Source organism: Tribolium castaneum, chromosome 3 (assembly GCF_031307605.1).
Source record: "Tribolium castaneum strain GA2 chromosome 3, icTriCast1.1, whole genome shotgun sequence".
Lineage (NCBI taxonomy): Eukaryota > Metazoa > Arthropoda > Insecta > Coleoptera > Tenebrionidae > Tribolium > Tribolium castaneum.
The window spans coordinates 16,475,201-16,499,085 of NC_087396.1; the positions used below are offsets into that span (position 1 = coordinate 16,475,201).

The window sequence follows — 23,885 nt, forward strand, 5'->3', positions numbered from 1 at the left end:
TGCGAGTGAGAATTTTACTTCTCACGAATCACGTGTGATATACGACGTATTATCTTACAGATGCATTGTAAAAAAATTCAAGAAATTCAAGTAAATATCCACCTGTAACATTAGCTTAGTTCTATGTATCAGTTTTCGTAGTGACCTGTGTTGCTATAGTTTCGAAATAAACATTCTCATTGTTTTCCCCAATTTTCCCAGATTTACTCACTTGTGAGTAGAATTGGCAGCTTTATCTCCCTTATGATAAAAATTTGATTTCTCTCACCGAAAACAATTCTATAATTACCTAAAAAACTGCACCTGTAAGGTAAAATAAATTATTGCGTGACCTACTTTTTATGGACTAAACAATTATTAACAACGAATTTAAGTTTGTTCATCTAACATTCCTTCATAAATATTTATTCATAAATGCGAAACTTCATTCTGCTATGCTGTCATTTCTTTGAGATGCTTTATACGTTTCTAATTTGTTATTCATTTTTCCGTTTTCTTCTTGTAACATTAAAAATCAAAATTAGGTCGAAAAATTTGTACTTATTTAAAAAGCTTTCAATTTTTTCTGGTCTTACTAATTGAAAAATAAAAGGGCACAACGGGAGAAAATGAAACGGTTTTGTGCTTTAAAGCAACGAAATTAAATTTTAATAGAGAGACAAAAGTTAAATGGTAACAAGTCTTCTCTATGCAGTAACTCATGAAACATAAACCACTGATGTACTAATGTAACTTATTGTTGAAACTCGTTAATGCTTTGCAGCTCATTAGTATACCAGTTTTCCCAAGAGCTTGTAATCTAAACCATTAAAGCTGACCCGTTCTTGTTTATCTTGCTATTAAATTTAACATTCGCTCAAATATCACACATTTATTGACATTATTTTGCTATAATGGAAAAATGTCAATGTTTTTGTTGTAGTATTCTAAAATAACCATTACCTAGTCCACTATACAACCACCATTAGGGTTAGGATTGCCATAAAACTAATACTACTGTTCGAGTAACTTAGCGATATTAAACTGAACTTTCCGCTGCATGATCTAACGTAGAGAGTAACTTTTATATTAAAACTTGATATTTGCCTTACTTTCCGCGATATAAAACTTGTCAAACTTTTTCCACTTAAAAATGAAACATCGATAAATTTGGTGGATGCGCCGGGTCTTCATTTGTAAGATTTGTGCGTTATTAATTTTTTCAGTTAAAGTCTGCATCATTAAATTTGTGAAACTGGCTGGTATTAGGTTTAATACAATTAGGAATGCAAGAAAAGAATAACACAATTATTGCCTTCACTGCACTAAAGGCGAAATAAAAGCAATTTATGGCTTCATTAGCAAAATCAGATAAATGAAGCTCAAGAGGATCCATTTATATGCAAGCTGAGATTGCTCCGTTAAATTTTCATTGTTGGCAACGCGAATAAATCGAAATTTGTGTAAGTGGGGCACATTACGTTACTAACAAATTGGTAATTACTATTACTGATCGAGTGCAAAATGCGTACAATATACCTCAACAATCCGATCGTTGATTTTAATCTTCTTCGTCAGATCAGCGGCACTCCCTTTGCTGATGCTTTTCACGAAAATGCCAGATATTTCTTCTGTAAAAAAATATAAATTCGCGTCAACGAAGGCATGAAAGTGACAGCTCGGAATAAAATTATGTAAATTCTAGTTCTATAGTCTAGACGTTCTCGAATCATTTATTATCGGAACAGATGTAATCGGAAATTACTGAAACGCGAAAACCGGCGCCAATTTCGAACGGCGCCCTCGAGCTATAAATTTCAGACGGTGCTCGGGGTCGTGCATATTTTAGTTTGGTGGGACAATGCGTCAGTAAATCGAGGTTTATGCGGGGACACAAAGATTTTTATGCGGTTGTGATGGCAAAATGTGACAATAAAAGGTGAACGGTGAAAACTTACAGTTAAATAAAAATTCAGTTTTTAACAAAATGCATGCCAAAGGGGGCAAAAGCTCCTCAATTGTGCGTCTAGAGCTGGGAGCTAAAATTAAGACAAAGCCGTAAAATGACAGAAATGGAAACAGGTTTATTAATGCTGATATAAAGTGCTCTTAAGAAAACAGTACAGAACAAAGCATGTTCTAGAATGTAGGATAATAATGGCCCAACATTATACCATTATTTACACCATTACACATACATCAAAGAATTTGAACAAGGAAATTGCTGGCATAATTTATTGCTCCGTATTTAATGTATTTAAGCCGTTTCGAAATTTACGGGAGGCCCGAGCCGATCAGGATATCGCCCTTAACATTTCCACATAATAAACTATTAAAAAGGGACGATAAAGGATCGTTTCTCGGCTTAAGTAAGCACGTAATGTGTAAATTTTATTTCCAACTGAGTAGATTTGAATAAAAATCAATAATTTCGCTTTACAACACTCGACTTGCTTTTGTAAGATTTCACCCCATTTTTTTAGTTTAGTGTGTTACTTGATGATTATTTCCTCCCTAGATTGCGTGTCTGATACGGAAATGCGCCTTTTAGTGATATAAATTTATTTATTGCTCTTACTCCCAGTACATGAAATTCGAACATTTCCGCAAATTGCAGCCCGGAATAGCAATTACGGATCGTTATCTCACACTTTATGAAAAAACGAATTTTTACATGCAGGTTCATTTACCCGTGCGTGCTGTTTCATGAACGTAAATTACGCTTTTTTTTAAACTGCGTGATTTCTGGCAACCGATTGGTATAACGATTTTTACTATTAGAAATATGTATTTGAATAATTTAATTAAATCCGAAAATGCCGCTTGTAAATGAATTTTCTCCGAGTTAATTAAATAAAATTCATGGACGTCAACGTTCGAATCAACTTAAATTAAAGCTGTCAAAGAGCCCGGCTTGAGGTGGCACAAAAACGAACTTTGCACCCATTACTTGCATGTATCAAAATTTTTTCTTGCACTGTCTATTTAATTTTTCAACCTGAAATTCAAGTCATTTGCCGCTTACCCCTTTCGCAGACGTATCCTGCGACTGTTATCCCCAGTCCCAGGTCGTCCTTCCTCAGTTCCACTGAGTACGTTTCAGTTTCCGGCAAATTTGGCTCGTGCAGTGCCATATCCAGAGGTAGCATGTTGGTAATGACGGGTCCGGTGGTGGGTGGCGGTGCCGGAACATCTCCGATAGGTAAGGGGTTTTTGACGACGTCGACGGCTCCAGTAATGGGCTGAAACTCAGCGTCGATTTGCATTAAACGAGGAGTAAAGTCGCTTACGTGTAACTGGAAGTTGGAGTTTTGGCTCGAGTAGATGTATGGTGTTGTGAAAGAGGACGGAGGTTGATGGGTCGACGTTTCAGCGTAGCCGTTTTCGATCAGGTGACGGTCAAGCTCGACGGGATCGCCCAGGATTTTCGTCGGCACGATGGGCGCGTGGCTACCCAGCGCCTAAAAAAGAAAAAAACGGCCGTGGTTAGCCGTCCGCACACTCGTGGACATTGCATATTGTGAATAAACAACCAACAAAATATCTGTTCCTTAATATAGTCCATATACTTACTAATTAAATCAATATTATACTGGTAATTTTCTACTTAAGCTATACCAGTAATTGGGGCGTTGAGTACTATAACGAAATAAGTTAATTTTGACAAATCTGAGTTACGAAGGTCCAAATTTTGATAGTATTTTGTTTTATGTTGGAGTGGCATGGTTTTTAGATAATGACTAAAAGACAATGTAAACTATACTGGGTAGGGCAACCTTATCGCGCACCCAAGAAAATCGCGACTTCTAATGAAATAAAAATCCTGAGATTTTACACTCCAACCTGTACATTGATAAAGACCATTCTCGATATAAAGTCGTAGCAGTTTTGTGTGTTTTTGGGCACTAACTGTTAATTTAACTACAAAGTTTTTAGACCAAATGAATCCTTACCTGCTAGCCCATCGAATGCTGTTATCAGAATTATAAACTTTTACTTGGTTGGTGAAATAATCGATCTTTTTTATTTATACGCAAACCAAACGCGTGATTCATTAGAAGATGGTATAATTTGCCAACAGAGGGATCAGTCACCAGTAGCCGACCTTTTTGAGGCCCCTTATTTATAGTCTTGCAATAAAAGTGATGCCTACATTGAAATATCCCAACGAAATCTTTTACAATCTTACCCCAATTACAGTTCACATTGTCACCTAAATTTACGAAGCCACTCATAAATAAAAATAATTTTTAAAGTTAAAATGTAAAAGAGCGTTTAATTCAAAATCTGATTGGTTTTTTTCTTCGCTAATTTCATAAAAAATTATTTGAAGTGAATACGCGTGGTTTAGTATAAAAGTTAGAATTTGACTTTTTGGTCGAAAATTACTTTTTTTTAATTATTATTTTTATCTGCAAGTGAAAAATTACCAAAAAATAGAGGAGATACCTTTCGAACGTACAGTCAGGCGTGTAAAATGCAATATTTTTTATTTAATTAGAAATCGCGATTACAATACATAGTACAATAACATAGTTAGAACATTGTAAAATTTTGTTTGAATAATAAATAAATAAAAGTTAGTATAAAACGCGAATTGATGGGATGAAGTTCAGAAATTATTTCTTTAATTTTATTAGGACTTACGTGGACGTTAGATTTTTTCAAATTAGAAACTCTTTAATTTTTAGCCCGTTAAAGTTTTGTCCATCAAATATTAATAATATTAATTTTTCCTCTGTTTTTTTCTAAAATCTTACTTCTTCATAACTTATACCCCGAAAACTCATGATAAAAAAATTGTATGTGTTTTCTTTAAGCTCTAAATTTTAAAATAGATTATTTTTAATGTAAATAAACAAAATAAATATCATACTAATGTCGGCGTTCTAGCGAACGGGAGACTAAAGGTAGCAGCCCTTAAAAGTTTTTATTGTTTTTATTTTCTCCATCAGCAAGTGGTCATAAATTAATGAAATTTTTACAGTAGTCTAAGAGTGATGTAAAGATTATATAATTTTTTAGTTGTTAACATTTGTGTTTAATAAAAACCACTCCTTTAAAAATATTGTCACCAATTCCTGTTGGAGACAATATTGTCTTTAAATTTATGAAAAATACGTAAAATGAAATGTCAGATGAAAAATTTATAATTTTTTATATAACTTTACATTTAAATTAATTTCTTGACTTGTAGAGAAATAACGATTGATGGACTTATCTCATTATTGCACTGAAAAAATTTTCTCAAATTTTCGGTGTTGTTTAATAACATCCAAATAAACCAGTTTATTGCAAAACCAATTACTGCATTTGAAAGAGAGGATTTGATTACATACGTTGCTATATTTTTCTCAAAATGTCTAAAATTGGACTTATTTCGTTATAGCATTGAACATCCCAATTTTTGCTGTAAATATAAAGTTTTTTTTTGAGTGAAAGTTTTATTTTAATTTGATGTCTGTGGAACAAAACCACCAAGGTCGAACAAAACGGACATTCTAAGTATGATCAATTTAACAGAAAATTTGCACAAAACATCAAAAATTAGTTTTTTGAATATCACACAAGAGTGAGAAAAAATTAGAAAAATATTTTCCAGAACTGTCTCAAACGTGTTGTCAGTATCAATTTCCATTCAAGTTTTATGGATCTCCTGACAATTGTCTGACAAAATATTTTCGAAAAGTTAGGTCAATTAACTTTCTACTTTTTGACACTCTCTTTTGGTATGGTAACGTGTTTTGTTTTCGCACTCTGTCGCAAATAATTTTGTGATTGACTACTTTTAAATGGTAACTATCTCCCAAACGCAGACTAAGAAATTTTTTGTAAAGGAATTTTAGCTTCAGAAGTATATGCATCTTTCCGGTGGGGCGTGAGATCTGGGAGACACTGTATACCCAATTACATATACCGGGTGCTCTAAAACCGGAGCACCAACTCACTGATGTAATATAATGTAATGCTTAGATATAAACGTAAAAATTGTAAAAAATAATTCTTTGTATAAAGTTATTAATACGATTCGGTAGTATACCAATGCTCTCTTGAATTTTTGAGATAATCTCGTCTTCTAGGAGATTTTTACAATATATTTATACAAATTGATTGTATTTTTTTGTTCAAAATTTTCAATACGTTTTGTAAGTTCGTCATATAACAGTAACTTATCTCCACTTTTAAAACTCATCTTAAAACAATTAAACCCCACCACTAGTCGAGTCGCTCGATGTACATTGTTTGATATAAATTTGTAGGCCTATAATATGGTAGACAATTTCTAGACTTCTAGACGGTCTAAAAAAAAACTATACCGACAAACGTATACCAACAAACAGTTTTTAGGTACATATCATGTTTCCGTTTTTCGCCAGCTCTCCGCCTGTTTATTAATATTTTCAGCTTTTCCATATCCTGCAGCTCGAATTTGAAATTCAACTGCTCTCGGATTTCGTCGAGGATTTAAGTTGTCATCTAGAGCCGTAATGCTCACTCAGTGAAGCATTAACGTGCGATGAAAATTTAATGAATAAATAAATTTATGCAAGATTTCGGATTTTTAACGGTCTTGTTGACTCAAGAGGAAGCAATAGTCTGGCAAAACATGGTTATTGCCGATCTGAGACAAAGTTGTGTTTGGATTAAATTTGCGGCTTGAGCAACCCCTTTGATATGTGTTTTATAATTTCAGAAATATTTATTTCTCCTGTAAGCAAGTCTATTCATCCCTCCAGGAGCTAAAAACCCCCAATCTATAATCCGCTCCAATCTTGCTAGGTTTCTGTTTTCTACGTCGATGAACACCTTCATTGATCCACCCACACACGCCGATATTGTTAGTAATGTCTCTTAAGTACAGACTTGTTTCGTTCTGCGAGCTGATAACCTTCAAACCGGTGTTAATTATGGGCCGCCAGATGTAATAAGCTCTTAATTAAACTTCCATGATAGTAAACATTTCAAAGTTCAAATAGTTCGGACGGTTAGTAGGTGGAAATGGCAGCTTGTTGTTCTTGTTAGACGAACAAAGAATTTCTATCGATTTCCATACAAAAGTTTCCCAGAACTTGGGAAATTTGACTTTAACTTTCACAAAGCAAGTAATTGGTCGAAATAAAACACTCAACGAATTGGGTTGAGAACTAGAAAACACCGTTCCTTAAGTAAAGATTCTCTCCCGGCGCATCCACCATTTTTCTAATTATTCTTGCAGCATTATCGGAAAGGCCGGGTTGTTTTCCTTGCTTCTTTGTCCAGTTTTTATGAATGCGCTCAGGTTTCACCTAACATTACTTGTTAATTTGCAAGCTGTGAAACATGCCCCTAATTAGGACATTTCTTTCACTGTATTATTTTAATTTCAAAGAGTTTTATAATTTTATTCAAAAGAACTTGACACAAAAGTTTTATTAAAAACAGATTTAAAAAATATGTTCCCGGCGACCTCGTCCTAAGCAAACTTTTTCCGTTTAAGAGACCTCGATTCACTTTAAACTCCGTCAATTAATCTTGCAACTCTCCTCACGTAGTAACTTCAGTACGCGTCTCGGACGTCGCAGATAAAAACGCGTTTTAACTTAACACGACCCCCGATAGTTAAATGAAACTGCGCGCTAAATCATAATTTTCGATAATAAATTCGCCCGTTCGTTATTTGAATACATTGCTTTTTTGCCTGAGGGAAATTGTGTAATTTATAATCGAATACAAACAAAGAGAAAAGAGGAGAACTGTAAAATACGGAAATGCTTTCATGTTTAGATTAAACTTTGTGGCAAAGCAACACATCAAGCGAAAGTTTTGCTTGAAAGATAAAAGTGGCAAAGGTATTTTCAACCGCCAACTGGTGTCGATGGGGAAATGTGACCGCGTTGGTGGACACGACTGTGTTAATTACCCAATTACGGGTAATGATAGTGGTGAAACAATAATGGAATGATGGGTTGAATCGAAGCGGATAAATAAACAAAAAAGTAGGTTTACGATGTTTATTTTTGCCGTTGTTTCAGTGAGAGTTTTTGCAAAACTACAGAATAAATGGTAGTTTTTGAGGTACAATTTGTGTGGAATCTCCTCGTCAAAGCCCTGCCGTACTTCATAAACCACGTACATTCCCCATTTTCGAGTCCCTCAATGCCTCCAACCGCAATCGGTTTCTAACTGAAATAATTCCGTTAGTGGTAATCCCCAAGCAAGCCCCAAATCGAGTGAAATCCCGATAATATTCGCGTCCCGAAAAAAACTCGTTACCATAATTGTGGAATTTCATTTTGCCTAAACCTCCTCCAACAGAAAATTTAAGCCTTTAAACGTCATGTCGGCAAAATATGTTTTATGTGTGTTTAGCGAGGGCAAGCCAAGCGTTAATTTTTTCGCTTACCTGGTAATCTGCAGAAGTCGATTCCACCGGACGTGCGACGACCATCCGCACATGAATCCCACACTGGCGCAAAACCGAGGCCACTTGCTCTGACCCCAGCCCCCTGAGGTTGACCTCGCCGATCTGCAAGATGTGGTCCCCGCTCTGGAGGCGGCCGTCCTGAAAGAGCCAGTTTTTGAGGGATTAGGCCCGGAATTCCATTAAAATTAAATTTCGCCCGTTTTTTGCAGGCCAGGGCTTGAAATATTGACCTCGGGTAACCGGAGCTCATGGCTCAATTTTAAAATGTTAAAGTTCGCGGCCTTTGAGGGTCGATGATGATCTATTTCCGTTCAGGTGACTGTGAATGAAACTTACCCGATCGGCTACACCACCCGGCAGGATGGTTTTGACGACGACGCCGGTGCTACGGCCCCCTATTATGCCGAAAGCCAAGCCCGAGCCGTCGTTGATCAAGTCTATTACTTCTACCTGAGCCCACTCGGTGTTCAACTGGAAGGAAAAAAAGAAAAGGTGAGGTGTTCGAGGGTGGTAAAGGAGCACGTCGGGCATCAAACATAAACAAACGGACTGTTTATGTTGCTTTAAACGTTACGAGGAAATAACTTGGACGGATTGCGACAATGTTTCGATGCTCTGAAGGGCATCCTTCACAGAATTCAGTTTTTGGTCAAGAAACAAGAAGGCTTATTACACCGAAAAACCACTAAAACAATGATGTATCTTCTAAAAGCTAGGTAGAACATGAAAATACAAATCATTACTAAGTACTGCAGCTCCCGCCTTCTGTAGCTCTGTTATTAGTAAAATTGGACCTTTGATATTTTGTAGACGTTATTTATACTCTTATTGCTGTAACAATACCGATTTGCGCCGGTTGTAAGTCAACTTGAAATTAGGCCCTTTGGACGCATTTTAGAAATATATTTTTGATTATGCAAAAAGTTTCAAAAAAGTAAAAGTATGTCATAGTAATATTTTGGCAACATTTGCTTTGTAATTCATCATTCACTGACAAATATCTTTCATTGTAAGTGGCACTTCTCAGTCAGGTGCAGATTTCCATGGTTACCCTGCAATAATACATGTTTTACTTACAGTCCTTGGGCTGTAAGTAAATATTACATACGAAATATGCCATTTGAAATACCACCAGTACAGTATTGAAGCGTTAATTTTTTGTATCCCTAACACGAAACAAACGCCACACAAATTTTTAATTTGACAACAATCTGATGTTTTTGATTTTTAATACAAATACATTTAGAAATGTTTTACTTTTTTATTTGTGCAGGTATTGCTAAAATAGCTTAGTAATCTCAAAGTGTAAGTTCTTTTTTTAGTTTTAAACGCTTAGGAAACCTCGGTACGTTCGGTTTCCTACTATAGCATTCTGGACTAAAAAAATTGCACTTACAGCTTACGGTACGTAATATAGTATTTTTTTAATATTTTTTGTGTACCTTCGTAAGTGTTTTTGCATGCAATTATTTTTTTTGTGTTTATTATCAAACATTTTTAGCGTCCTCCATGTCCCTAAAGTTTTTTTCAAATTGATTCAGGGATTACTATTACAAAAAATAAAAACCAAAAAATCGGATTTCCACTTTTAGTTTTACAAATTTATAGAAAATAGAAACAAAGTTGCTAGACATTATTACATTATTACTAGGTGCGTATTGAACAAAGTCTAACAGACTTATTAATTAAGTTTGATTAATCTGAATTACTACAGGGTGTTTACAAATTACTTCCAAACTTTTTAAATTTTAGAGCTTTTTATTTTGTTTATTGCAAATGGCAACCCCTGTTTATTTTACCATTCGAGGAATTAGAAAACAAACGTTTTCTAAAGTAAACAAATGCATAATTTCAATATAAAAGTAAAGAATTTTCAAACACTTACACACTTAAGTAATAGTAAGGAAGACTTCCTTCCACCACTCAAGTGTGAAAGTCTTTTGTATTAGACTTGTTTAATTTGAAAAAAAGGGATATTAACAACAGTGTGATAGAAAACGCCCAGTCTTAAAGTTACAACAATCAAAAAGCTATTGCATATTTAAAATTCGAAAAGAATAAAAAAGAATTCGAGCTAATTGGAACAATTCAAATAGATGAAAAGTCTTTGGGATTAGATATAGGTACTATTGAAAGAGTTAAATTGAGTTGAAGTTAATAATCTGTGATAAGTGCTGCTATGGACGTTTATTTAATTAATTGATAAATCTTGCTTTTGAGTTCAAGAATCATGTTCTATAAAATATAAAATAAAAAATTTAAATACAATTAATCGATTATAGTTTCACAATTTAGCATGATAATTATTATTTCGAAAATCAATAACTTCATTGTAATATGGTATTGCAGAAATTTTACAATTTTCTGTCTTACCTCATCTTCACCCATGCCATCATCCAGTCTAGCCTCTTTTCCGCCTTCTTCCCTATCTTTGGCAATATTGCATAAAATTGCTTTTGCAACCTTTACTACCAACTTATTCTCAATTTTTAACTGACAGTAAAAACGGGATTTTTTTAATATACCGAAGGTGTATTGACTTTTATTTCGTTAAAAATGTTTTCTGAAGCAATCTAACTATTTGTTTCATTATATTGTGCATCGAAATTTCTATCTTTTTCGATTTTAAACGCTACTTAAGCGGTATTTAAGTGGTAGGATTTAGTTTAAATCAAGCTTTAGACAATTTTAAGCTGCACTTATTTACGGCACAATTCATTTCACACACGTAAGCAGTTAGGCCTAAAAGTCAAACATGGTTAAGGTTTTGGCAAATGACTCCAAATGTGTTAGGATTTACATTAGGTAAGAAAAAATGTTCGTTTTTTAATTCTACATAGAATGATATAAAAATAAGCAGGGAGTGTCATTTGAAATAAGCAAAATAAAAAACTCTAATGTTTAAATATTTTGAAAATAAATTTTAAACACCCTGATCAATCAAAATTAATTAATAAGTCTGTTAATCCTTGTTCAACACGTACGTAATAATAGAGTCATAAAAAACAATGTTTCAATTTTTTATTAGCTTTTAAAACTAAAGGTGTGAACCGATTTTTTTCGGTTTTTATTTTTTTAACATCGATATGAATCGATTTGAAAATAAAATTTAAGTATATTTATAAGAAACTAAAAAAAAATCCGAATTTTCCGTATGGGCACAAAAAAATAATAGCATGCCATTAAACAATTTTATTATTATGACATACCGGGGTTTTATTATTATTTTATTATTACAAAAATACCGGGTGGTCAAAAACCGGCGCACCAACTCAATTGTGTGTAGTAGAAATTGCTTCCATTTAAGGGTAAAAATAGTAAAAAAATTCTTTGCATTAAAGTTATTGGTAAATAACAAATTTTAAATAAATGATATAAGGCAACGTTGTCTAACAATCGTGATCGCAATAGAATTTGATCAACAATAGAAATAAATTGTGTTTGAAATGGTTTTCTAGGAAATAATTCCCAGTGTTGGCACATCTACAAACTGTAATTTTTTTGCTGAATTTAAATTTACTTAATTCAAAAAACTGAGCAGAGCCTAGACTATAAACATCAAAAATCCAACTTTACTAATAACTGAGCTACAGAAAACGGTAGCTAGGCTGAATCAACCTGTATAATTATAAATACCTTTCTTGAAAACTTCGTAATTTATTAACTGTGTCGATCGTGAGACGTTCTCACATGAATTAATCAAGCGATTAGTTGCAGACACGAGGACTTGTAGCTACACTCAAATAACGTATTCAAGTCACAATTAATCCGTTTTTTACTTTGAATAATTACCCTCGTGCGGAATGGATAAATTTTCCGTCCAATTACTTCTTCCAAGGCAATGCTACAATGCTTTACTTATCAGTAAGACTGCACACAACCGTAAATCCGACAAAATTGAAATGCATCCGAGAAACGTAAATTGTGTTTTATTGGGATCGTAGTTTATACGTGAAAAATCCTCAAACAAAATGTTCTGAGCAAAATTTTCATTAAACTTCATAGAGTAATAAAACAATTTTTCATTTCATGGATAATTGCAAACTGCGCTTCCTTTCAAACTTTCGCAGAATTAAGACGAAACGTTCTGGCGGGGAAAATGTAGGTCGTCACGAATCATACGTTCGAAAAATCGCTGATAGTTTTTCAGGCGATCGATACATCGCCGTATTAATATCGGGCGATAGGTGGAAACCTTTCAGCTGTAAATTCAGGAATTAACTCACCACCATGTCGATGAAGGACTTTAATTAGTCCAGTATTTCATCTGCGTGCGATACAGCTTCCGATCCTTTGTGCCGTTGTGAATATCTGAAAGCGTTTCCTGCGCGTTGCCGATCATTATCGAGCGAGCTTTGTGCAACATCAATGATTTTTAAGTAGTCGTAACGTGTGTTGAACTTTTCGACTCGATGTTTGCTCCATTTTGCGATTCGAGACCTGCAACGACACTGCTATTAAACTGTTTGCTTGGGAATGCCAAATATTGGAAAAATAAGTGCGAGGAAAAATTGTTTGACTAGTGGAGTCATCGGAAGTCTCGATTGGCTCCTGCTTTTACCACAAGTGGGTGGTATACCTTTCGGGTTAATTGACATGTGACGCTTTGAAGACGGCAAACAACAAACCTCTGCCAGATCAATAGTAGAAGAACTAGGAGAAAATTTTCCGCTAGACCAGAAACGTACAATTGTTTGCTTTTAATTAGGAGAAAAATTTCTACTGCACGCTTGTGCCGATCGACGAAATTAGTTTTGCGCTGCAAAGTGTGCAATAAGTGCAAACGTGGGGGTGTTTGCTTCCTGATTGGACTTAAAAACTTCAAAAGCAAATTTTAACTCATTCAACGTTTCATTTTGACGAACTTCACAACTGCCAACTCCATTAATTATTGCTCATATACAACAGACAGCTGTATGGATGCTCTTGATCAATTACACCCGGCTGTAATAATTCCAAAGCTTCCATTACACTCCAGCGAACCAAAGTATCAATCTTACTTAAGAGATCATAAACTTTGCCAAACTCTATGACGCACTAAATGGAGAAAAATGTGATAAATAAACTAATAGCGAAGAAGCTAACGCCACTGCGGACTAATTTTTGGGTTTATTTTTTAAAACGGTAAGAATGTGCTGTCGTGACACTTACCACACGATTTTGGTCCTTTAAGTAATGAACACCACCCACGCGGGTTTTTAATTAATATAAAACGATGCTCAAATCCAGTTTTGATTAATTACACGCTTCACCATTTTTAAGGACGATGTCATTGTTCTTTGTCCTTTTATCTCCTTGCAAACTAATAAACTTAGAGCTTTAATTGAGTGGATTTCAACACATGGAGCTTTACTCTAATCCCGGAACGAATTTTAGGTTTTTCCAAGACATTGAAATCATTTCCAGGAACATAAACCTTTGAGAGACGTTTTTAGTGTTAGTGTTCCAACACAGTTGTTTGCGGTAAACGTAAACACCTTGTTTTGTTAGTGTTTATTCCCAGTTTCTGCCAAAAACTTTGTTTATCCCGGTGTGTTTATCAATGTTTTATTTAAGCGGCCGTAAAATACCTACGTGGACAGCTTATGTTTATAATTGGAGAAGTATGAAGGAAAAATATATTGCATTTTTTTAATTAATTCGGAATGTACCGGAGCTGGGGATGTTTATATTTTGAATAATCCGAGATAAACTTAATTAATGTATTACCGCGTTGCTTGCTTACAAACCACCACCCCTTTTAGGGGAGCTGATAAACTTGTTTCGCCGAAAAGTGTGGAGATTTAGGTTTTGGGGATTTTGTGTCCTTGTAGCTGACTTTACCCAGAAAATTTTATTAGAGGTTACTAAAAGCAATAAAGCGATTGGGTACTCAACTAGGGTTGTTTTATTTTTAGGTTTAATCACAAGGTAAGTATATAGAGTGGTCCAGATCAGCTTCCGTCTTCTATACCTCAGTTATTATTAAAGTTGGAGTTTTGATATTTTGTTATTTCAGAAAATATTTTTGACTATACAGAGTGTCCTTAAAAAGTATGACGTTATAGTCACATATTTTTTTAATGGCAAGGTATTATTTTTTTGAGCTCATTATGATACTTTTTTAGCTTCTTACATGTCCCTAAAGTTTTTTTTTAATCGGTTTAGGGATTACTGTTAAATAAATAAAAACAAAAAATCGGTCTTACACATTAAGTTTTAAAAATTAATAAAAAATAGAAATAGTGCTTATTTAAAGACATTTTTACTATGTAAGTGTTAAACAAGGTCTAACAGACTTATTAAGTGAGTTTGATTGATTTGAATTACTACAGAGTATTTACAATTTACTTCCAAACTTTTTAATCTTTAGAGCCTTTTATTTTGCTTATTTTAAATAGCAACCTATTTATTTTTATTTATATATTTTTATATCATTTGATGTAGAATTAAAAAACGATCAACTTATTATAATACAACCATAACGTAAATCCTAACACATTCGGAGTTATTTGATAAAAACTTGTTTTGGCAAATATTTTAATATCAAATTCAATAAATAAAAGTCGAAGATGGCTCCAATTTAGTTTTTTATTTTTATTTTTTATTTATATCGTGGGATACGGAATTGAACAGCGAACATGTTTTGTTACTACAACACTAACGTAAATTCTAACAAATTTGGAGATATTTGCTAAAAACTATTTTTGTCTCGTATTTTAATGACAATTTTTATGAATACATATCGAAAATGGTTTCAGTGCCGTTCCATTTTATGTTAGTCGATGCAGAATTAAAAAAAAACATTTTTTGTTATCACAACCCTATTGCAAAAGTTAACACAATCGGAGTTATTTGCGAAAAACTCATTCTGTCAATGACAAATGACTTAATGATTAAAAGTAGAACATGGTTAAGGTATTTGGCAAATAACTCCGAAGGTGTTAGGATTTGCAATAAGATTATGATAACAAAAAATGTTGCTTTTTTAATTCCGCATCGAATGATATAAAAATAAAGAGGGCTGGAGACATCTTCTACTTTTATTCATTAAATTTGTCAACAAAATAGCTGGCAAAACAAGTTTTTGGCAAATAACTCCGAATGTGTTAGAATTTACGTTAGAGTTGTAATAAAAAAATATTCATTTTCTAATTCCCCATCGAATGGTATAAAAATAAAGAGGAGTTGCCATTTACAATAAGCAAAATAAAAAGCTTTAAAAATAAAAAAATATTGTAAACACACTGTACTAATTCAAATCAATCAAAGTCACTTAATATGTCTGTTAGACCTTGTTTAACACTTACATAGTAATAAAAAAGCACTGTTATATTTTTTATTAATTTTTAAAACTAAAGATGGAAAACCGATATTGGTTTTTATTTTTTTTTATCAGTAATTCCTAAAGCGATTTAAAAAAACTTTAGGGACATAGAGGAAGCCGAAAATGTTTCATAATGAACACAAAAAAATAATAGCATGCCATTAAAAAATTTCATTATTATGACGTTATACCATTTTTGGGACACTGTGTATAATCAAAAATAATTTCCTGAAATGTGTCCTAGAGCATAAATAACATCTACAAAATAACAAAACTCCAATTTTAACTGAACTACAGAAGACAGGAGCTGGGCTGGACCACGATGTATAAATCGATTATAATACAAGTGTAACCCAAATATTAATACATTATTACTTGTGTAAGTATCTCAGAACAAAAAGGCCGAATCTTACGAGAGAAACGTGCTGCCTAGGTAAACTAATTTTGTTGTGTTGTGCTTGAAATGTTTCTCTAAAATTTCTCTAAAACAAAGCCAGGATCGTTAATAATGTTCCGGTAAATATTTTTTATTTAGTTTCTTGTCTGTTAAATGTAAAATCAATACAAACAAAATTAAGTCTAAATTCTTAAAATCGTTAGAAGGTAGTATCGATTAGAATTTAAAATTGGATCAGATTTCCACGTCCCTAATGGTTTTTGGTCCATTATGCTAAAAAAATTGCACGGAGCTTTCAGGGGTAAAAAATTTCCCCACTTTATAAACAGTAGTAATAACATGCCCGTTAGAGCAAAATTCCTTGTATGATTATTACACGTTTCAGCGACTCCATTCTCTCCGTGTCTGCAGAAATAACAAGATTTTTTTAGATAAAATTTTTCGAGAAATCGTCCAGTGGCGCTTGTTCGGTTGACGCAATAAAATCGCAATCATTCTCACTTTAGACTTAATTGTAGCAAAATTAATTGTTGTAAATGTTCGTCGTGAAGTGCAGAGAAAGAGCAGAAGTTATCTCGTCGACGGTTCTTTATGAGGCCGTTTTGTTGTAGTCGGCAAAATTTAAGAGCTGTACGATGAAAAGAGCGACGCTCAAAGCACAGTGTTTTAAGACTTCGCAGCTAAACGATCGATTACATTAGATAAATATGACCCATTTAAAAAATTCAGCGAATGAGTGAAATTGCAGGTAATCCAAAGCCGGAGAAATTTTTGATTGAAATTTTTCCCTCTCATTGTCTTCGCCTGGAAAGCGCTTTGTGAACCAATTTCAGGAGTTCCAATAAACAAACGGAACGAGCAATTTCATAGGTTATTCCCTCTTCACTATTTATAGAAGCGGATAAGCAAAAATCGTTTGGCTTTATTACAGTGAATTTCGCTATAATTAAATCTTCATAATACGGGTGAGTCATGAGAGCCCTTCTGAACTACCAAGGAGCTTTCATTTCCAGCTGTGTTTAAATGTTGATGAAGCATTTTTCGACTGAAAACTCCCTACAATGGGCTTCGAAACGGTTCTGGAAATGGACTGTTTTGTTATTTAGGATAATGCAAAGTGCAGAAAAGGGGAATTTTCCTAACTGAAACGTTGGGCAAAAGGTGGAAAAAATCAACAACTATTCTTTCCCTTTGCTATCTGCCACCGAAACATAGATCATTTTATTAAACTACGACATTTATTCTTCCCACTTGAATTGAATTTTTGATTTATAACCGCAAACGTGATTGAATTCCGTTAAAAGATGGCTCGGATTCGTCCAAATGCGTCATAATTGAAACAAACAAGTAGTTATGAAAGCGAGTAAAAAATCACCAAGTGGAAAAAGTAATTAATATTCCGAATGTACGTACGAGTGCTTTTATTTGCTACGAAATCTAAAAAAAGCAAACAAATAACTTTCCGCTTTGTTTGAAATGCTCCTCGACCTTTTCAGACATTTCCACAAAAAGTTGTAATACTTCATATAAATAACCTACGGGAATGTATTGTTACGAAGCTACGAAAAACTGACGATATATTTTTAATGGTGCGAGTGCACAAAAAGCGGAAAAGTAAACTTTACCCAACATTTATTTTGATGTTGTTATAGAGATACGTCGGATGACCCGGAGAAAATATAATCAAACTTTTCAAAGGAAAATTTCCCATGTAAATTTATTCCGTAAGGAAGAAATAAAATTTCCTAACGTATTGGACCACAATATTTGCGCCACATAAGACACACGACCGAAAATCTCAGATCTGCGTCTAATAAATAAAGTAGAAATTAATTTGTACCTCAAAAGACAGTTCAGTGAAAGTAAGAGTTTGTGAGGTTCCTCGCTTTATTAATGCTAAATTAAACGCGGGATGAAATTAAGCTCTAACCCCAGGAATGGGAGAATTAATTATTGTGACGCTAGAGTTTCACCATGAAGTTTATGTGGAATGGCAAACCGTTAAATCGTGATCTCATTCGTTTAAAGAAATTTAATAAAGTTTGCACTTATCGATTGATAAAAAATTGTGAGAAAACTTAGAAAAGAACAAGTTGAAACGTGTCAGAAGGTATGTAGGTGGTGAAATGTCAATGAAAAATGAATCGAAATGGCATGCGGCAAAGAAACGTAAAAATGATACGACTTTGAAAAAGAGAAAACGAATGTAATTTAGTTCCAGTCAGTTATTTTTCTGCAGCTTAGAAATTACTCAAGTTTTGGAGCGTAAAGAGGTTTTCTCAATTTATGTTTTATTACAAGTACAGATGCAGTACACGTTAGTGTATCCATAAATTTGGTGGTGGTTGAAAAAGAAATAATACATTATTGTTAAATTAATTATTTATTACTCTCATAACAGTACGTTTCAAGGGATTTAATTTTTTTATTTTGGATTTTATCAAAATTATTATTATTTCGTTGACAGATAGGATCAGCTATCGATAAAAGCATTTATTTTTATTGGCATTCTTACATTATCCATACATTCTTTACATTTCATAAATAAATAATATTCCTTCGATCGTATCATATTAGGCTAGCATTCATATTATTATTTATGGATACATCAATTTTATTTGACAGTGACGAAATTATTATTCCGTGGCATACACAATAGCAAAAACTGAAAAGCGTTTTTTCATTTGGAGCTTTTAATAATAAATAATGCATTATAGTGCCCGCGAGGGGTAAATAATTATAAATCAATTCCTGTACATGTTTAGAATTACCGGTGGCTTAAACCTTAAATAAAACAATTTCCTTTCACCCGGAAAATTAAAACGAGAACAATCCACCCTCTAGTAAATTTTATAAAACGGGAAGTCACCCACACGTAAAATCGATATTTACTCGAATTAAATATCAATTTCGACTTTTGACTAAAAAATTGATTTTTCCACCGGTTCATAAGCACCACATTTCAATAATTTCCGGCTTGTAGCCATGCAAACTGGTAATTTACGAGGACCGGATTTGTGTGTTATTAAGGAAATTTTGCACTGGGCTAAAAATACTAAAATCAATTTTTGGCAAAACACACTGTTTCAGTTTTTTAAACGAATTTGTTGCCAATTGCACAATTTACACGTGCACTTCCAGCACTCGTAAATAATTTACTTGGGCTCGAATTGCCTTGCATTATTACCTTTATTTATGGGCGTTTACCGACTAATGAAACACTAATAAACAGAATTGGAAATAATTTATAATCAACTCGTTGCGATTTTTAGACACCCTCTTCAATGTAACTTGTTTTTCATTGGGTAGTAATAAAGCGATCACTAAAAAATAATAAATGATCAGTATTTAATTAATTTTTGCACAGTAAAAAAATTAAATGACAATTAAACCACGCACAGCATTTTATTAAAATTTGTCCAGTTAAAAAATCGTATATGCACAGTATCTAGTTTCAGTTTACACAGTTTAAATAATAGGCTGGGGCTTCGCATTTATTATTTTTACTTTGCATCTATTATTTTTACTGTGCATTTATTACTTTTACTGTGCATTTATTATTTCTTCTGTGCATTTATTATTTTACTGTGCATTTTTAATTTGCACCGTGTTTCATTCTTCTATAGTTTGGTGTATGCTGTACAGGCAGGTATATAATTCAGCTCTTCGCCACTTCTCTGTTCGTCTGCTAATTAACTAAATTCTCACATCACGTCCTTTCTTTAAAGATTTATAAACCCCCAACTCATCACCACCTCCCTATCCAAAATCCCCAACTTGGAAACTTGTGCAAGATTTATGCTCGTAATTTCCATCTTCAAAAGGGACAAGTCATATGGTCGCAACTTAATATTTACTTTAAGTTGTTCGTCCCCAATCTTTCAAAGTGCAAACACAAAGTTCAACACATCAAAGCAAAAATTACACGATTTTATGGGGCAACAAACACATTCACCAAACCCCGATACAAGTTTCGAGGAAACGAAGCGAACTTTACACTTATCTCCATGCTTCTGGGTATGGCCAGATTCTATCACACGGGATAGAAATATTGGCAAATCGGCCTAGTTTGAGGGTGATAATCCAGAATTGGACAAGTTTAGGGGCAAATAACAAGAGTCGAGAAATATTTCCAACAAACAGTATAAATAAATTTTGTATCAAAAAGTCTTGATTGGAACTTCGGAGGACTATAACTTAGGAGACGAAATGAGATACAAAATCGCAGGATTTTCTGAACCCAAAATAACAGTACGGCTGAGTAAAAATGAGGCCGCTTCGTGCGTTAATTACTTAGAAAAAAATTATTTAAAATTTGAAATCTACGCCTTGTTGTGTATTTTTCAAAACGCTGCGAATACTGAGTGGTATGATTAAAAAATGATTTGCTTTTACTTCAGGTAAGTACTCCACGTCGTAGTTTTTACTTCAAGTTAATACTACCTATCGTAGCATTTACTCACAGTATACTTAAGGTAATACTAGAGTAAGTAGTAAAAGTAAAAATACTTTAGACATTGCTTTATGTACTTTAGTATATGGAAGAGAATGCTATGGAAACTTCTAATTATCTGTAGTATTTGCTTTATTGTGAAGGATTTACTAAAGTTTTTGCAAAGTTGCTCAAAGAGTAACTTCGATTTCGTGATTTCCTCAAAAAATTGTTTAAAATAGCTATTTTACTACTTATAATATAAATCATTGTCAAACACGTAGAAAACTATGATTAAAACAAAGCAGAATTCTTCTAGCTTTAATGCAGAGAACGTTAAATGGATGAGGATCACTATAATCAGTGTTTAGAAAATCAAATAGAATCAAAAGATGTAATGAAAATGGAAATATTTAAAAAAAAAATTCGTTTATCCTGGATTTCAAGAAAGTGTTGAAGTGGATGTGGAACTAGTACATAAAAATTGTTAAACCAATTCTGCAAAAAACGCATTATAGATTTTAGGATTTTCTTCTTAACCCGTGCGTAAAATTGAATCTGCAAAAAAGGATAGCGCACATCCAGAGCAATATGGTTACACATTGTACCTACTAATACTAAAATAATAAAAAATTAATATCCTTTCACAGCATTATTTTCACTCTCACTCATGGTCAAAATGTTAACTGTTAACTACTGTTACAAAACATTTAAAAATTAGTTAAATAAAATCACAAAGCTCAAATCAAGATTTATTCATTTTGGGAATTAACACGTGTGAACTCAATCACTGCTTAATTCTGTCTGTCCTGAAGGCTCTTTCTGTACCTCGTCCTCCAGGGGGACCCATAGTACTTCATGACCTGAAGAGTAGGGTGGGCCAAAAAATCTAAATCTAAAGTTTATAACCTCAAGACCCCTTAAATTATGTCTGTTTCCAAACTAATTTTCTACGCACAAGCAGAAATAAATTCGTTGACATCATCTGCCCTCTACCGCATATTCACTTGTTTCAAAAATTATTTTCTATTTTCTTCAATATTTTCTTAAATGAGTTAAAAATAAATGCATAATAATTGATTTGATTTACTAAAAATGAGATAAAAGTAGCCTGTAGTCAACACTCTTACTGCTTTTTAATCATTTTCTAACAAAATCATCATTTTCTATAGAACAATTCACACACACATAATTAATAGCAGCATTATTACAGAAGCCATGTATTAAAAATATTCAAGAATTTACGAACAAGCAATTAATTTTGATGCTACTATTTAAAATGAATAAACAAATTAGAAAAAAGTTACATTATGTCACCACTCTGTTCTATCAAAGGTTATTAACGCAGAGCTTGTAACAAGTATGAAAAGTGTAAATACTTTGTCTTCAGAATTTCTTAGTGTTCCATGTTACAAACTAGCCTGTTATACTACTACAGTAGAGTTATACTACAGTTCAAGTAAAATTATAAGTGATCATGCCATTTCTTGGGCAGAAGAATAAATACTAAATCACTTAAATATTATAATTATTGATTCTTAAATTGTCGCTTCCTGTCTCAAAATATTGTCTCCTAATTAAATTAAGTTAATTCAAATATGCACTTCAGTTTTGTAATTTTGAATGTGATTTAAAAATTTTACATTTACCTCTTGACAGAGGGCACAAAACTAGATTAAAAAAATAAAACAAAACAAATGCATTGTTAATGATTGCCATGTGCATCTTTTTCCCTCTATTGCGTTTTCAAATTTGAAAACAATTAAACTCATACGTGTAAGAATGGCCCACCTTACTGGGGAGTCTCTCCCTGCGTTTTTTGGCCTAGACACTTCTCATAAACTTAAGTACCCCATATCACCAAGGCGAACAAATCCTCACAAAGCTACAAACACTATTTCCACTTTACGAAAAATAAAAAAAATTAATGTCAATCAGTTGACATTACAAGAAAGCCGTAGCATTTAGGTACTACCATATTTACAAGGCACTGAAGTTTTTATTTTATGTAAAAAGTTTATACTACAGTAAATACTAGTAAATACTACAGAGTAAATGCTTCTACTTCAAGTAAGAGCAAATATGTTTTTTAATCGTGTCACTCACTGTTAAAAATATAAGAAAAGTGTTAGTAAGAAATTTGTAGAGAATTTAATTTCCTTTAAAAAAGCCCCAAAGACGTTAAGAAACGCTGAAGCGACGGATTTGTTTAAGTAAAGGAAAGTTGTTAATTTATACCAAAACTGTAAAAGGTAGAAATATGGTGCCGCAGACTTTTTTATAGCGAATTTAATTTTCTACAACTGTGTTTCTTACACTTTTTTGTATCTTCAACCGTATTCCCAGCGTTTTGATAAATATGCAACGAATTATCCCAATTTGCGTTCCAAATTTGCAAACGCTGCGAATACGATTGAAGAGACAAAAAAAACTGAAAGGACAAAAGTTGTAGTACTACAGTACGCTTGAGCGTCTTTGAATCACTTTGGTGCCTGGTTAAAACTTAATTCTCTACAACTTTCTGTCTAACATTTTTCTTGCATCTGTGACCGTATTCGCAAAGTTTTGAAAAATACGAGGCAGGATGGAATTGGTACAAGTTGTAGTTAGTGTTAGTCCTTTTCCAAGTCCTTGCAATGCCGTTTCATTTTGTTCGTTCGCAGTAAATTTCATTACCTTCCTGCTTTCTCATTGATTTCGAGCAAATTCCATACTTTTCCGAAATAAATAAAATCTGTGGTTGTATCGAGAAGACTTAGTTTTGTGTTTTGTCCTCCCGCGGTCTTATATCTATCGACTTTCGCAGATGAATCTGAAGATTTCAAACGTGAGCCAATTTACTAAAGAAAGCTTTTAGTTCTCAATCCTTCGGATGTTCCGGGAAATTGAACAGAAAATTCCTAAATAAAACACTTGATAGATACCTAAACAGCGAACCGCCAAGAATGTAAATTTGTACGTGGAACGTCTCCGAAAGCCTTACGTAGGTGGCAATACAGCAACCCTTTTATCTCTGCGAGATTCTTGGCTTGCTCACACGTGACATGCCTACCCGACAAAAAACACTTGCCCAAGAAACTAAACAATCGTTGGCGTTTTACAGTACAATTACAATACAAATACACAAAATTATAAATAGTGGTGTATTTTTAGCGGCGATCATTACGCGCGGGGAATAAATTACGCCGTCTGTGCTTTTATTATTTCTTGGTGGTCTTTATGGAGTTGTGAGTTTGTAGGACACGGATGGCATGAAATGGTTCTTTCTCCACGAAACACAATTTTTAAATGATCATATTTCACACGAGAGCGTGATGTGACAGCTTTATTTATTAAGAAAAGATAAAAATGGGCAGAAGTTTCCAGG

At 33.5% G+C, this 23,885-nt stretch overlaps 1 protein-coding gene across 6 annotated transcripts in view; it reads right to left on the minus strand.

Moving 5' to 3' along the window:
- LOC100142047 (inaD-like protein) overlaps window positions 1-23,885 on the minus strand; it is a 69,717-nt gene that overhangs the window by 43,322 nt on the left and 2,510 nt on the right. For 5 of the 6 annotated variants that reach the window (XR_001575165.2, XM_015981812.2, XM_015981811.2 and 2 more), the window contains exons 2-6: window positions 12,610-12,823; window positions 8,720-8,854; window positions 8,363-8,521; window positions 3,005-3,440; window positions 1,519-1,610 (exon numbers count right to left, since the gene is read on the minus strand). Coding sequence is in view for 5 of the 6 variants with exons in the window: in XM_015981812.2 (XP_015837298.2) it covers window positions 1,519-1,610; window positions 3,005-3,440; window positions 8,363-8,521; window positions 8,720-8,854; window positions 12,610-12,615 (828 nt within the window). In the remaining variant the exon portion in view is untranslated. The remainder of the gene's footprint in view (window positions 1-1,518; window positions 1,611-3,004; window positions 3,441-8,362; window positions 8,522-8,719; window positions 8,855-12,609; window positions 12,824-23,885) is intronic. The other variant, XM_015981810.2, reaches the window with a different exon arrangement.